General features: G+C 34.7%; 1 protein-coding gene across 6 annotated transcripts in view; it reads right to left on the minus strand.

The window, feature by feature from the left end:
• ypel1 (yippee-like 1) overlaps positions 1–18,423 on the minus strand; it is a 54,248-nt gene that overhangs the window by 13,355 nt on the left and 22,470 nt on the right. For all 6 annotated transcript variants that reach the window (XM_005165045.6, XM_073950438.1, XM_073950437.1 and 3 more), the window contains 1 exon segment: positions 1,184–1,227. In XM_005165045.6, coding sequence (XP_005165102.1) covers positions 1,184–1,227 — 44 coding nt within the window.

The raw sequence follows: 18,423 nt of genomic DNA on the forward strand, positions 1-18,423 counted from the left end.
CCGCAATTAATCTTAATGCATTTTTTTATTACCCGACCTGCGGATATAACCGCCATCCGTGCATCACGACTGTGTCGACTAAGTGGTTGCAAACTATTTATATGAGCTGAATTTAAACAAATTAAATTTAGTGCTGTTCAACTTAATTTGATTCTTTAAATTCAGCCTATATAAATTGTTTAACTACTTACATTAAAAAAATAGTCAATAGTTTCATTGAAGAGTGAACTTATTCTAACTTAGTTTCAATGCATAAATACTGTAAACATTGAACTATTCTGTTCATGTCAATACCTAAAAGATTTAAACGGACAGCAAACGTGATTTAATGCAGCAATTATTCTTGCGTGAATGTTTAAATTTCCAACGACCACATTTGATGGCATCTGCTTCTAGATCTTTGCAATGGCAGCCCTTAACACTTGAGCACTGTAGTATTGCCTGAGGAATATCACAGTTCACTAACACATTCAACCTCGACTGTATCATCATACTATCACACACACACACTAGATACTAGAGCACTAGCTTAAACACACTGGTAGTGCAAGCTTAAATATGATGAATCACCAACTCGCATCATTAGATAGCAGTGCTATGTTTAGGCCTACAGCTTTCGTAATATGCAAAAGAGCCATTAGCATTCCTCTGCACGCCTCAGAGTGAGATATAAGGTATAATGTGCATTCACACGGTCATTATGGCAAATAAACGCCTTCAGGGTGATGTAAAACCCTTGCTACTGCTCAAATGTTTGGGATTGGTACCTTTTTAAGGAGGTCATGAACTGAGAAATCAAAGTTCCCTTGATCTTTTGTCATTTGAGACATCATTGTGCTATATAAAAGTGCATCCTGTAATTTTCAGAATTTTCTCATGAGTCTAACGTGCTGTTTACTCTTTAGTTTTAAAATGTAGAAGTTTTGGCTAGGCTTGCTCAACAATGGTGTGCGTTTAAATGTTGAGGAGCAACTCATTGGCTGCTGAGTTGGCAGCAACCAATCACACACACCGTGTAAGCAGATATGATAAGACTTAAATAATATGTCAGAACTTTGTATTTAATTGTGTCTTTGAAAATTAAAAAAAGTGTTAAAAAACACAACTGACAACTTTGGAACAATATTGTATCGTTGTAATTCACAAACATGCAGGTTTTTATGAAAATGAGATGTATACTTACACTGAGTTAAAGAGGTAGGCTCGTCCCTGGCTGCCTTGGAATGACTAGAGAGACAAAAAAACAAAAATGTAAAGTTACAAATAAAATTCTAGAACCATTATAAAGGGACAGTTCACTCAAAAATAGGAAAATTCTGGGTTTTTTTCTTAATAAATTTTGGAGAAACAGGTAGCTATTGACTTTTATCTATGTTTCTATCTATTGTTCAATCAATCAATCAATCAATCAATACTTTAATCTCTCATTCAATTTATCATTTAATCTATCTATAATTCTATGTATATATCGTTCAATCTATCTGTCTTTCAAACCATCTTTCAATCTATTAATAATTTAATATATCTATATTTCAATCTATCTTTCAAACTATTTATCATTTATTCTATTTACCATTCAATCTATCTATATTTCAATTGATCATTCAATCTCTTTAAATCTATCCATCTTTCAATCTACCATTCAATCTATATCATTCAATCTCTCAATTTCAATCTATCATTCAATCTATCTGTTTTTCAAACTACCTTTTATTCATTCTTCCAAACTATCTTTCAATCTATCCATATTTCAATCTATCGTTCAATCTATCCATCTTTCAATCTATCTACCATTCATTTAATCTAATTCAACCTATCTATTTCAATCTATTTCAACATTTTTCAAATGATTTTTTTTGTGTTCATCAGTAAAGAAGAGTACATTTTCATTTTCAGGTGAACTTTCCCTTTAAGATCAGAGTTTTACCACTCAGAATTACTGGACTTACACAAAGACGCATTAAAAGATTGTGTGTGGCTGTTACGTTGCTCTCTCTCTATGTTTTGTCTATGTGTGTGTGTGTGGGTCGTTCATGGAAAGTGTGTCTGAAATGCTGTGTTCTGACAGCCAAGCTCTGGTCATGGGCCAACATGTGTATTTCATAAACTGCTCTCAGCATATGTGTGTGCAAGAATGAACCAGTGTTTCCCTTTTGAAATTAAGTGTGTGTGTGTGTGTGTGTGTGTGTGTGTGTGTGTGTGTGTGTGTGTGTGTTTGGGTTTATGACACTACGTTGACTAGCCGAGAGTGAAGAAACAGAGGTGCTTTTATTCCTCAGCATAAAAATGCAGATAAAGCTGAACAGGAGGTGCTTCTGTAGGGTTCCTTTTCACCATTTAACAGCACAGTTCAACCAAAGAGGAAAACTATGTCATCATTTGCTTATGTATGGTCAAACCGCTGAGTTTTGTTCTTCGGTGGGAACACAAAGGGTGAATTGTGTCCTGACCACTCTTTTCAAGATAATCAAATCTGTCAAAACTGAAACATATTAAATAAAACATACATATACATACATATACACACACACACACACATATACATATACACATATATGATAAAACATAAATATCCTGGCCACTATTTGCAATATAACATTTTTTTTCAAGCTCAAAAAAATAAAAAATAAATAAATAATATTTTTGAACAATATCCTGCGTACTTGTCCTTCTGTGAAATCTGTGAAGCTAAAATGCAAAATATATAAACAACAGTAATAATAATTCTCATTATTGTTATTATTAATATTGATTTTAAATAATAATAATAATACATTGTATAAGAATGTCTTCTCTACTCTTTTCAATACAAATTAAATCTGCCAAGTCTGGAAAATGGCTAAAAAGGCTAAATAAATAAACAAATAAAACATAATAACAGCAAACCATCAGTCTGTATTTCAGAATGAAGTCAAATTATTATATATTAAGTAAAAAAATACTCTGCTGTATTTTTGGGCACATTCATGACAGAAGCATAAATATGCAAGGTATGTCCAAAAAACTCTGTCTATAAAGGTTTGCTTCTCACATAAAGCTATGATAAAAAGAAAGTGCACATCAAAAGATTCGGGTTTTTTTTGTAAACCACAATAAAACATTACTTAAAATTCTTCTTCAGTGTTTCACAACAGTTTGGAGCATCATGCTGGTGAGTAAATGATGACAGCTTTCATTTTTGGCTGAACTAATCCTGTAAGTCGGTTGCTTTTCTTAAGCTGTCTGTGTCCCTCTTTCTTCTTGGTCAGTATTTTAATCTCTTCCTGGCTACTTTCTCCAGCCTGAAACATCTTTCCGCTGATAGCTTTAAAAGCATTAACCTGTTTAGCCTCTACCACACCTTATTAACACAGATAATGAGAGTTCAGGCCAAACAACCTGGACTAGCAAGTGTTGTGAAGACAAACAAACTTCAGCCACATGCTCAAACATCACTGCCGAAGTATAAAAAAAGCACTGAACATTAGATACTAGTCATTGCATACTTAAAAAAATAGATAAACGAAATGATAGAATGATAAGGATAGATAGAATGATATAACAATACATCGAAAAATAAAGAGTTAGAAAAATAGAATAGATAGAACAATATAACAATATAGATAAAACGATAAACAGAACGATAAATCGATAAATAGAATGATATAAAAATAGATAGAATTATATATAGATAGAAGGATAGATAGAACAATACTACGATAGATAAAATGATTGACAAAATTATATAACAATAGAAGGAACAAATATATATTTATAGAAAAATAAATAGAACAATATATCGATGGGCAGACAAAATGATGGAACAACAGAAAGAATGATACAACAATAGACAAAACGATATAATGATATAACGATACACAGAATAATATAACAATAGATAGATAGATAGATAGATAGATAGATAGATAGATAGATAGATAGATAGATAGATAGATAGATAGATAGATAGATAGATAGATAGATAGATAGATAGATAGATAGATAGATAGATAGATAGATAGATAGATAGATAGATAGATAGAACAATGGATGGATGGATGGATGGAACAATATAACAATAGAAAGACAGAACAATAAACAAACTGAGAGAACGATAGAACGACATAATAGATAGAACGATAGATATAATGATATAACAATAAATAGATAGAAAGATAGAATGATAACAATAGATAAAACGATAGATAGAATGATAATGATAGATAGATATAACGATAGACAGAATGATAGACAAAACGATAAATTTAAAAGCAATAGAATGATAGAATTATATAACAATAGTTGGATAGAACGACATAACGATAGATAGATAGATAGATAGATAGATAGATAGATAGATAGATAGATAGATAGATAGATAGATAGATAGATAGATAGATAGATAGATAGATAGATAGATAGACAGACAGACAGACAGACAGCAAGAGACAGACAGACGGACGGACGGATGGATAGAGGGATGGATGGATGGATACATGGATGGATGGATGGATAGAGGGATACGTAAATAGATAGATGGATGGATGGATGGATGGATGGATACATAGAGGGATGGATGGATGGATGGATACATAGAGGGATGGATGGATGGATGGATGGATACATAGAGGGATGGATGGATGGATACATAGAGGGACGGACGGACGGACGGACGGACGGACGGACAGACAGACAGATAGACCATTTTCTTAGAACGCAAAATTACCCATTATGCTTTGCGTGTATGCGCAAGGAGAATGCCAAGAACTAGTTGGCAGCTGATGCGTATAAACAGTCACATTTGGACAGCTTTGAAACTAGTTTATCTATTTTACCTGCTTTTATCATCTTTGAATTAATACTGTTGTCGATCAGTCCACCTCCCGGACTAGTCATTTAAAAATGTGATCTAAAGGAATGGAAAACAGCTCCCCTCGTTGTCAGACAGCATCTTCTGCAGTTTAAATGAAGCCTTGTCATCGCTAAAGTCAACAGTTTCTCTTTCTTTTTCAAATATATAACCAACCCAAACAAATGTACTTCACCAAAATGTTTGACACACACACACACGTAGCCTACTGTCCTGTCCCACTGACACACTGATTTAATAACTGTGACAGTGAAAATAGTGACATTTTCAAATGACAGAAAAACACAAACAATGGTAAATACAACACACTTCAAATGAAACAAACGGCTCGCGATTATTACACACACACTCACACTATATTTCTGACACCAGACACGTGAACTAGGGGAACGTTTTTCTCTCGCACTTGAACCACATCTGACAGATTATAATGGCTTTAACACACACCTTTCAAAGTTGTGTATCACAAAAACACTTCGTAATCCACTCAAAACTATTGAAACCCATTTTCGAATCGCAAAGATAGAACGATAGATATGGTTTATGAGAACTTTCCATAGGTGTAATGTATTTTATATAACCATTTCTAATATTCATTCATTTATGGGGACACATGGCATGTTCTCATGAATCACCTTATTAGTGTACACCAAAGTCAATCCCATGTCAATATTCAATACTTTTGGGTCCTCAAAAACCACATAAACAAGTAAAAACACATACACTTGTAAGGGTAAAATTATATGATAGAATATAATATAAAAAGACGTAGAATAGTGTATAAAACCAACTTCAGAAAAAGCGCATACATTTAACAACTTTACAGGGACCTTCAAGAAAAGATTTTTTTATGGTCCTATTGAGTATGAGCAATAGTTAAAGTGGCACTTGCCTCAGCAAACACCACTAATAATCACACTCAGTGATGGTGAGAATACACTGAGGAGACTGTGAAAAAACACAAGGGAGCTTAGTCGTAAAAAGTCGGTCTGTTTTCAGTGAAAGCATACGCAAAAGTTACACAGATGTATTCATTTATGGAGAACTGATTGCGGAGACATTGGCTAAAAATATAGATTATACGAGCATGTGGTGCTTTTCAGAGTAGAAAAGCTTTTGAAAACCCTTAACTACACCAAAACTAATTTCTTGGTGTTTGTTCAAACTGCTTATTCAAATGAGCTGAATCAACACAATTGCTCAAGTTTTGTTTGGGACAGCTTAATTGTTTTATGTTCAATCCACTTAAATTTGTTAAAACCAAGTTAACTTAATCGTTTTGTGTTGGATTTAGATGAAGGAACTGTGTGAAACCAAGTGTGCCTCACGCCTCCTTTTGAGTGATACTGCCAGCTGTTAGATCGCCCCCTGAGGACTGGCTGCAGTACAAGTCATAAACCCGGCCTCCTCCATGCTCACGAATGTGACTTGAGTCTAAATACAAAATTGATCTACACTTGCAATAAAATTTCCCAAAGACGGTTTTAGTCAATTAAGGCGCTTGTTAAGCCGTATGAAATACTGTTTCCGGGTCCAAGCCGATACTCACTTGAATTGAGAAAATATTCATTTATGACCACTTTTTTAAAGTCATATCACAAATTTAAGTGAATGCTATATAATCATATTGTACACAACAGTCTCTGGGCTTGCTGCATCACAGACGTCAATATTTTACCAATTTAGAAAAAATAAATAACTTTCTGGGCATCATATATTCGGCATGTTTATATATATATATATATTGTGATCGTGACTTTCGAAAGCATTCCATCGCTTTGTAAAGGTTTATTATTAGGCAAGGCAAGTTTATTTATATAGCACATTTCATACACAATGGCAATTCAAAGTGCTTTACATAAACAAGAATAAAAGAAACAAATTTTTATTTTTAACTTTTTATTACCATTTAATGAGCCTCCCCATACAGTTTGATAGGGCGCTTGGACTCGAAAGCTGTTTCGTGTGATGTCACACTTAACAAGCGGATAGGTTCAGATGTAAATCTTTGTAAAGAGTAGGTTTTTAGTCAGCAATGCTATAAAAACGTGGCGTGTCATTGTGATTGACAGCTTCTCTAAGCAGACCATCGAGCTTCAGAAGTTTAAAGTATCAATGTTCAATCTCTGTCTTGTTTTACGATGATGCCATAAGTTTTTCAGCAGTTTTTGCAACAGTTCGTGCCCATCATAAGGAGTTTTGCTTTCAAAGCATTCAATGGAAAAAGGTGCTGTCGTGTCGTCCATATTTCTTTACGGTCTATGTGTGGAACCCAGCATTTGTTACAGTGTATGTCAATGCACTTGATGATAATTCATCGCAATTAATCACATCCAAAATAAAGGATTGTATTAATATAATGTGTAATTCTGCATATTTATAACATGTATCTACACACTGCAAAAGTGATTAGATACGCTAAAAACTGTTTGCTGTTTGTTTAAACTATTTGTGTAAAATAAGCTGAAAACGCACAATTTATGAGCTTTAAAAAAATTTAAATAATTCTATGTTCAATCCACAAACCTGTAAAAACTAAGAAGTCAACTTTTGTTACGTTCACACGGTGAAGTTTAGTGCTCAAATCAGATTTTTTCTCAGATCTGATTTTTTCTGCATGGCTGTTCACATTGCTGTTATAAATGTGGCCAATATCAGATTTGCAATGTGAACAGATCATGGTCCTATACTGACCCGCATGCGCAAAAGTACATTACGGAGAGTACAAAATGTCTCATTTTGCACATAATGTGTATACTGTATAAAGCACGTAGTCAGATTATGCTTAATATGATCATTGCCCTTTTCACAGACAACCATGGTGTATTTCATGAACTGTAAAGGGTTGTTTTGCAACTACTAATGCGTATTTCGCCATTTAAGACCTAAAATAAGTCATTCGAAGTGGAAAACTGCGATGCACGTCTTTCTGACTATCGGTGTAGTAAACTCATCAAGGGTTAATGAACAGCCGCAGACTGAACTGTAAAAGCGGAGTTAGTTTATCTCAGTTTGGTTATTTAATTTTTGTTAAAAACAACATACACGTGCAGAAGGGGGGTGTGGGTGCTCGAGCACCAGCCATTTTTTCTCTCTCTGAGAGAAAGTTCATCCTTAAAATAAAAGTGCCCCCTCCTTTGCACACGGATTCCCTATCTGCAACACCCCCAACACTCTTCAGCATCTCAGTCGACCCGTGCCCCAATCGTTAACCAGATTGGTTAACAAGCTCCAGTTTTGCCTTCAAAATGTTTTTTAAAATAAACAATCAACTTTCTGTGGTAAAGTAATTGCCTGTATGCTATTCTACAATGCTGCTGAGTAGTAGATGATGTTTGCAGCAAAGAATGAAGACGCAAGTCACTGGAATATTATGTAAAAGTCACATGAAATCCAACATAACCGTTCACACTGCGGTCGCATTGCAGAACATCAGATCTGTGTCTGATTTAAGACACAAAAATTGGCACAAATCTGAAGCGAAAAGATCCGATTCCATGCTGTTTGGACTGTTCACACTGTCATTACATGAGTTAGATGTGGGTAAAAAAAAATCAGATTCGGGTCACATTTGGCTGAAGTGTGAATATACAGTATGTTGTCCCTACTCAAATAGATTGTGTGGAACCCAGCATTTTTACGGTGTACTTTAACTTAAAGTGAGTAAACCCATTGCCTTAAAAGCGATGTTACCTTTACTTAAAGTGTGTAAACCCACTGTAAATTGGAACTGTTGACTCAACCTTCATGCAGTGCATTTACTTAATAATTTTAAGGTAACAAGTTGACTCACTTTTTAAAGTAGCCAACTAATCACTTTGAAAACAACAGATTTATTCACTTTTTAAGTAAAGTCAACTAATATAAAAGACTTTTTACAATGTATAAATACAAATATACACTACTTATTTACACTGAGCTGAAACCAAACAATTACAAGTTTTTTGGGGACAACTCAATTCATTTAAATTTGTAAAAACTAACAAGCTAACTTAATTCTTTCATGCTGTCATGACACAAATCGATTGTGTGGAAGCCAGCATTTATTTACAGTGTATACAAAACATATGTATTTTTTTTACATGTATATAAATTGTACTAAATATTTTACATTTGAATTCAAACATTTTCTCATTTATTCAGTATATTTAATTATGTACTGAATAAATATGCACTTTTAAAATCTAAAAATGCATCCCAAAAATCTTTAAAAATATATACAAATATGCATAATCAATGCACTCTTTCCCATGTAAATCTACTAATGCGACCCCTGCTTGTTGTTGATGTAGGTGACTGGATTTAGGCCAGTGTCCACCTGGTAACCAGCTGTCATCCTCGGTCGCAGGAGCTGAGACAGAAGCGAATCGGCTTTACTTTTCCACTGCTGATGACCCTAGTTTAGCTACAAGCCTAATAAAGAGTGTTAAAGCCCACAGCGGCTGTCTGCGAGGAGTGTCTAACCAGCTCCAGCTAAACCGGTAATTTTATAGGGATATTGACACAATGAAAGGCCCCCAACTGTGTCGTTTTACATTGTGGGACGGGTAAATCTGGCTCGGGCTACAACGTGCATAATGCACATGGAAGTGAGAGGAGGAACGAAAGCTGTGCATTTAAGAGAAAGAGAATGCGTTTAAGCCAGATCAGTGAGATTTAATTACAGTTCTGCCTCCATTATTGTGTCATAATTACAAAAAGCTGCACGTGGAAGTCCTGGGAAACATTTGCTGCCAAAGCAACGAGAAGCATTAGCTAGTGTTGACACACAGTTTTTCACTCATTACAAACTGCATGTTCTATATTACAAAAACATCCTGACACAAGTCAACTCATAAGTATACAAATAAAAAAGTACTGAACACTAGATACTAGTTACGAACAACAGACAGACAGACCGACCGACCGACAGACAGACAGACAGACAGACAGACAGACAGATAAATATACAGATAGAACAATAGATAGGATGATAGATAGAAAGATAGAATGATAAATCGATAGACAGAACGATAGATAGCATGATAGAACGATAAATAGACAGAATGATAAAATAATATATAGAACAATAGAAAGAATGCTAGAATGATAGAACGATAAATAGAATTATAGATAGAACAACAGATAGAACAGATAGATAGAACAAGACATGGTTAGAGCGAAAGAACAATAGAAAAGAATGATGAAGGAACAGACAAAACGATGAATAGCATGATAGAACGATAAATAGAATAGACAAAGATAGAATGATAGATAGAGCAATAGACTGATAGATCAACATATTTTTGCTATGCAAAAATGTAGGCTAAGGCCAACAACTGTGGTTCCTTTTCGCATTAACGATATTTAAAGGCACTTATTATTGTCATTATTGGACATACAGACTCACTGGCTGTGTCCGAAATCACCTTCTACTCAATAAGTGCGGCATTTGAATTTGAATTTAATACTCGACCGTTAGAAAACAACAATCCATACAGTATGAATGAGAGTAGTATGAATGGAACACAGATGTACTACATCCATTATTTTGTCATGATTACGTGACCTACTAGCTTCAGTTTTGTGGCACTCCCATTCATAAATTCTCTCGTGGTGCATCATGGGATAGTAGGATAGAGATGATGATCATTCGCACTTCACAATCTTGCCGGAAGTAGTAGGTGATCTGGGTACTACTCGCATACTGTTTTTCAAATTCTATAAATTCGGACACACTACTCGGCTCGCATACGGTTATTAGCGTACTATATAGTATGAAAGTATGCGATTTCGGACGCAGCTATTATTTCTAATGTCTTTGGACTGTTAGTTCCTACTGCACTGAGTCAGATCCTGTTCTGTTATAGAAGCGAATGTAATTGAGCAAATGAACTAAAATACAGAGTTCCTGCAGAGTGAACATGTCAAAAAGCTGGTACTTCTACAAATAGTTTGGATTGAACATTCAATCATTCATTCATTTTCTTTTCGGCTTAGTGCCTTTATTTATATGGGGTCACACAGCGAGATGAACCGCCAACTTATTAAGCATATGTTTTACGCAGTGGATGCCCTTCCAGCAGCAACCCTTGACTGGGAAACATCCATACACACTCATTCACACTCATACACTATGGACAATTTAGCCTACCCAATTCACCTATACCGCATGTCTTTGAACTTGTGGTGGAAACCGGAGCACCTGAAAACCCATGTGAATACGCGGGTTTACACTGCCAATAAAATATGACCCAATTCTGATTACGATTTATGGTTTCTCTTTTACATGTCTTTTGATTCTCAACTCGTTTGTTTATTATATAAATGAGGGTTAATAAGAATAATCACCAAACACCGCATTTTGACACAAATGTCCATGTATTTGACCATTAAAACGCTCACATTAAGATAACTTTAGATGTGTGTGCTCAGCTCGTCTCTAAGGCTGAGCGCACACACACAACAGCTTGCAATCTCTTTCACGCTTTTAAAAACGATTGGAATGTACATTAATGAATGATGGCACACCCCGTGCTGCAAAAGTTACGTTACAGTACATGCTTTTAGTAATGTTTACGTTGAACTGAGCTTTGCAGAGCAACAAATGTGTACAACTGGAAAGGGGGCGGTATATGGTGCAGCAATCGTTTTATCTTGATTAATGTTTTTTTTATAATAGTTAGAAGCCAAAATTGAAATCAAAACTGAATTTCAATTAATTGCACAGCCCAATATAATTTCATGTGCTCCTAAATTCTTTTGAAATGCTATTATAGATAAACTTTTGTACCTGATCAACTATAAGACTGGACATTGCACAATGCACATGCTGCGATGTAACTATTACGGATGTGTGCATTGCGATATTAGTGCTAAAATTATATATTGTGCAGCCCTGGTTAGTGTAAGCAAATGAAACATGGCATGCATGCATCTAGCCATTTCTGTAATGCTCTTTCTCTGAATTGCATGTCTTAATTGTTAAATATTAAGCCTGAGGAATGTTTACTTCACAGCACACGCTAACATGACACACAAACCTACTTTAAAATCACTGCACGCCAATCAATGGACATCTGTGGCTTCATGCCATCACGTCTAACACCCGTCAGGAGTTTTTACAGCATCAATTCATCAGTCCTTGATCATCCCCACATTTTAAAGCCAATATATTCAGCCCAAAACGTCAAAGCAAATGGTCAGTGAGGCTACAGATTCTGATGGTGAGGACTAAAACTTTCCACCTGGCTTAAAAACAAAACAAGCCATTCTTTCCTGCCCGTCTTGGCTAATCTATTAGCTGAAAAGCGACTCAGAAGTGACTGGCTGACTTGACTCTTCTGCTAAATGTAACCCGAGATCACTGTTGTTAAAACAGAACAAGTGGGTCATTTACTGTTCCCATCAAAGGCACCTGGCTGAGAGACAAACTGCAGTCAATGCCGGGTTTGTTCTAATTCTTTTTCAATCGCTACTTGATTGTGGGAGAAGCGGAGAGGCAGATCTGATAGATGGGCTCTGGTAATCTACATTAACTACAGAGGAGAACTAGTGAGATTTAGAGAAATAAGATCAATGTCTGCAAAACATCAACAAACGGATGCAAATGAAGGGCAAAAGCAAGCGATCCGCCCTGCTGTCTGACACCTACATAGGCAGACATAACTTCATGAACCTACACAAGCAGCCAGAGATGTATAGTTAGATTTGCAAAATACCACACTAAGAATACTCTGACAAGACTTAAAATACACACACAGCATGCTAAAAAAGTCAAGTAATTAGACATTTTAAAAATGAATAGCATAAAATATTATGAATCTATTATTTCTTGTAATGCTTTTTAATTATGTTATGCATCTAATATTTCTTCTACATTTAATATTGTAATTCAGAGCATTTTTTGTGTCAAAATCGACCAAATACAGCTTTTTACTCTTTTGAAGTTAAACAGTAACTGTAAAATTACATTAAAATATCCTTTACTATATAAACTGAACAAAAATAACATTATTACAGACCATTTCATTAAAGATGTTACAGCAAAACACAGTTAGGTTACATTTTTTCCTCATTTAAATGATTATGTTATACTTTAAGTTAATAGTTTTTGTTTGGCTGACAGTCATTTGACCTTATTTTATTTATTTAATTTCTTTTTTTACAGAATTTGACAAGATTATAATGCTCATACACATTCAAATAGATAACACACTAGGCGTTTTACACCTTTCACAATAAATTTGTTCCTTGTGCTGTCTTAATTTATAAAAATGTTTTAAAACAAGCAGACTTTTTGTTTATTATTTTATGTAAATTTTGCTTTAAAATGACAACATTTTTATTTTAGATTTGATAGAAATATAATCAGTAATTGACAGAATAAATAAAAAAAAATAAATAAATAAACAATAACTAAATAAAAATAAAATAAATTAAAAGTTAAAATAATAATAATAATAATAATTTAAAAAAAATAATTAATAAGTATACAAATAATAAATAAAAGTAGATAAATGAATAATAATAATTAAAAAATCGAAAAATAAAATAAACAATAAATAGATAAATAAATAAATAATAGAATAAAAAATTTAAACATTTAAAATATGAATAAAATTAAATAAATCAAATAAAAAAGTAAATAAACTAAAATAATATTAATACATATAAATAAATAAACAAACATAAATAAAGTAAATAATAAATAAATGAATAAATTATCAAGCAATAAATTATAACAGTAATATAAATAAATACACAAACAAAATAAATGATTTATACATTTAATAATATTTATAGGGTGTTATCATGATGGTGCAGTGGGTAGCACGGTTCCCTCACAGCAAGAAAGTCACTGGTTCGAACCTCGGCTGGGTCAGTTGGATTTTCTGTGTGGAGTTTGCATGTTCTCCCTGTGTTGGCTTGGGTTTCTTCCGGGTGCTCCGGTTTCTCCCACAAGGGAGATTGAATTGGGTAAGCTAAATTGTACGTAGTGTATGTGTGATAATGTGTGTATGGTTCTTTCAAAGTGATGGGCTGCAGCTGGAAGGGCATTCGCTGCATAAAACATATGCTGGATAAGTTGGCGGTTCATTCTGCTGTGGCAACCCCTGATGAATAAAGGGATTAAGTCGAAAAGAAAATGAATGAATTAATTAGTTTATAGGCTGAGTTAACGTAGTTAAAAGCCACTTTTTGGCATTTAACTTCTAATGAAAGATGTGAAAATACTAAATGCAGCTCCATCACAGTTTAATAATCTAGTAAAACCTGCTTTGCTGAATCATTGCCGTTTTACAATTTGGCCAAAAAGAAGCATCCTATAAGATGTGAAAATTTTGCAACAGCTTTTTTAGGAAAGTGTCCATGCTGCATTTCATTGCTGGAGTAGAGATGCGCTTCTTCCAAGAATGTCTGACTATTTTTATAGATGTCCTGTTTAAGGATTTCCCCACTTGACTATTTAAAAGATCCCTTAAAGTGTAAAGATCTTGATGTAGTGAAACACTACCCAACATCCCATCCCTGAAGCAGATGGGGTGTCTGTCTGTGAGCCAGAAGGGTGCATGACGAGGACTTACTGCAGCAAAGCCTTCGCCACAATACTGTCCACATAATGTACGCCAGTGATGTTTGATGCCCATCCAACAGTTCAGCATGCAAGTGCTGCTTTTTGTTGGCCAGCACCGTGCTTGCTAATCCTTTCTAATGTTCCTTCAATTCTTGGCAGGTTAATGCAACAGCATAATGCAAGTTACCTCTATAGCGCTTATTTCATGACAGAATGCATAACAGGATGATACATTTTGATGATTTTCTAATCTAAAGCCTTACTATTCTGTAGTTACATCATGTACGAAGACCAACATAAAATAAAGAGTTGCTGAAAGGGTTAACAACTAAATTAAAACTCTTTTTCTGAACGAGATGCTAATGGTCTAATCTGATTCAATGATTTATGCTAAGCTAAGCTAAAAGTGCTCCTGCCAAACCTGGAAATTGACTGAATAGATTAAAAAATGGTAAAACGCGGTTTAACACTAGTGGACATGTAAAATGAAAATATTATCAAAAAGATGTTCTTTTAAAGAGATAGTTTACCCAAAAATAAAATTTCCGTCATCATTTAATCACCCCTACATTTGTCTACAAAAGTAGATATTTTGAGGAAAGCTGCAAACTTGTAACCATTAACTTCCATAATACTACTATTGAAGTCAGAGATTAGTTTTCAGCTTTCTTCAAAACATCTTCTGCGTTCAACCAAATAAAGAAACACAAAGCTTTAAAAGCACTTTAATTACAGGTGAACCATCATGAAGGATTGCAAATAAAAAAGCTGTCCAACATCCCAAGTCTCAGCTCTGCTGCCAAAATGAAAGTATGTCATAATCAAATTGACCTGCTTTAACAGTTAAAACAAAAAAGCCACAACCATTTTCCACTTTCGAGCACCAACAAAGGCCTCCATTCTGTGTAAAGTGCGTCATCTTTAAGGCACCATCTAAATGTCAGGATATGCAGAAAAACCTCTGCTTGAAGCTTTTCATGCTTGTCCTTAAAATCTCCTCAAAGATAACAGCGCAGAAACAATGCAGCCCTCATAATATACGAGCGGTCATCAGGCAGGTCCATTTGTTAATGAAAAAAAGACGCGTGCCATGAAAACAGTCCTTAGTTTTGCAGCAGCTCCTGGAGAAAGCCACAGGAGCCAGACTAGAGCTGCACCATATTGGAAAAATGTAACATTGCAATATTTTGTTTTTCTGCGATATACAGATGTGGTGGCAATCTTCAGTTTCATCCAGGCCAGTTTCATTGGTTTGCCTTTAACACTTCTATAAAACCACCATTCGAAAGCAATATCTGATTATTATTAGTTTATTTTTAATCCTTTTGATTAATCAAATATTAAAGGAGACCTATTATGCACTATAAACAAAGCGTAAAATAAGTCTCTGATGTCCCTAGAGTGTGTATGTGAAGGTTCATCTCAAAATACCACCCTTATAATGTTTTATAACTCTTTGAAAAATTGCCCCTTTTATGCTGTGTTCACACCAGATGCGTCATGACCAGGGCTTATGTCTGCCCGGTGACTCTAGCTTTATTGCTAAACGGCTAACATGGATTTTATTGAGAGAATAGCTGTGTTTATGTGCTTTAGGAAGGCTGAAAAACAAATATATGTATTCGCCGCCATGTCCACTAGAAAGGTTCATCAACTCCTCGTGAAACTGTAACCGAAAGATGGAAACTTTCAGCTGTGCTTTAGAAAGAGCCGAGCACAGTTTGATGAGCTGTTGTCCGGTCTCGGCAGGAGGATTTCCCCTCGGGACACTAACAACAGGCACTACGTCATAATCACGCCCATACTAAACTCCAAAAAATGATCTTAGCTGTTTGTTGAAACTTCTTAATTAAAATAAGCTGAAACACAATTTTGAGGATTTTTAAATGTTTTATGTTTAGTCCACTTTAATTTGTAAAAACTAATAATTTAGCTTAATACCTTCATGTTGTTCCAACACAAATCGATTGTGTGAAACTGAGAATTGTTTTACAGCGTAGAGCAAGCTCCTGATTGGTTAATGTGGCACAAATGTCTACTGAAGTTCAGATTTTCCAACTACAGCAATTTTTACGTTAAGTGTAATTTTAACATTAATTGCGAGAGTTACTTTCTAAAATATATCCCAAAATCGGTGAAATCCGCGAAGTAGACCACTTTATTTTTTACAATTATTCTAGATGTTTAAGGCCTGTAAAACACACTCACTACACTATTTTCTCAGATAGGGGTTAACATTTTCATACTTCTCTTTCTTAAAATCTCGAATAGCTTCTACCTTCATTTAGCATGTCCAGAAGTTCAACTTTTTGTGCGACGGTTAGCATATTGTTCTGCCTTTTGGGTGCTCCCGTGGGCACCATGATGACGGTGCAGAAGGATTCGTCAACATTAAGTACAGCACTTCAGAATCACACTGCTAGCAATCAAAGGTTCGCATTCTGTACTGTACAGGAGACACGGCATGAAGGACATTGATTGACAATGGTGTACAGCCAATCAGGATGCAGAACACAATGCACTGAAAAAAAACGTGTCAAATAGCACACAAAAAAAATCTGCGAAAGGTGAACAGCATTATGGCGAGGGACCACTGTAAACTGTTTTCTGATTTTCTGAGAAGTCTAAAAACATTCAGGAACGGTAATTGACTAATCCAATGTAAAATAATACTGCATAGTCTTGATTGCATAATTATTTCCATAAATATGTATTAAAGTTACAAATGGCTTGAAAGGAAGAGAGACTTTGTGTTTATTTTACATCGTCATCTCCTGTGTTTACCCATATATTTATTTATTTTAATTTTTTTATTAATTTATTTATTTATTATTTTTTCAGTCGGTTTGTTTATGTATCTGCGTCTTGATTAATCTTGGCGTACTAATTGAAGATCTCAGAAAATAGGGAGGGGTTGGAAATGGGAGGGATGGGGATAGAAGGGGGTAGAAAAGTGTAAGTTGGATTCAAGAGTTCTACAGTTTTCTTGTTTTTGTTGCTGTATATTTCATGTCAACTCTTTGCTGATAGGACTTCTATTTCTCATATACATTTGTACGTTTGTTTATTATCTGGAAAAATCTATATTTATATATTATCTGGCAATAAAAATATAGAAAATAAAGTTACAACTGGTGCAATGTCTTGCTTTTTAAATGACCAGGCCTCAAAAATACATGCAAATACCACACTTTCAATATTTTAAGTTTAAACTCTGCAGTGACTCTACAAATCTCATGTGTTCTGAACTGTTGTGCTGATCAACTATAATACAGACTTAACATTTAGGCTGCATGATACTGGACAAATCCTTACGATATTATGATAATTCATATTGCTGCAATACATATTGTGATATGAATATCATTTCTTCAGATGGTTTGAACAGCTCGATTTGGAAGATTTGGAGATTTCATTTACTTAGATCGACCGGGATGATCAAATCTTTTTCTGCATAAATTATAATAAATTGCAAGCAAAAATAAATAAATAAACAGTGCTTTATGGTTTTCTTGGGAGTATAATGGTATTTAAGTACAAAAATTGAACAATCAAATGTAAAATAACAAGGTTCATCATTGTATAAACAATTAAAATAATATCTTAACAATGAATAATCTAATCCTGCAATATGATTGTTGCAATATCGATGCTCAACTTAAATGATCAATGCTGAAATCATGCATTTTGCAGCCCTAAGCCAGACTATCGCCCTCAGCGAAGTGACATAATCAGCTTGGAAGTAATTCTTGGCACTGAGGAGATGAGATGGAGAAAGGAAGTCCAGCAAAATACTATTTTCACCCACAGCGACACTCCTCCTCCCCAGAGCATGTGCTGTTTTTTAAGTGCTAAGAGCATTAATGCTTTTATTTGGACTCGCAAATAACCTCGATCTAAAAGATTCCGGAGGATGAACGCACTGGAGCCTGAGCAGAAGTTGAATTGAATGCGTTTTGCTTTGCTCGCTGTAAAATCAAGTTTGTCCCTGGCCTACCTTCATGTCCAGAGTCAATTA

The sequence above is a fragment of the Danio rerio genome, chromosome 5 (genome assembly GCF_049306965.1).
Source record: "Danio rerio strain Tuebingen ecotype United States chromosome 5, GRCz12tu, whole genome shotgun sequence".
Taxonomy (NCBI): Eukaryota; Metazoa; Chordata; class Actinopteri; order Cypriniformes; family Danionidae; genus Danio; species Danio rerio.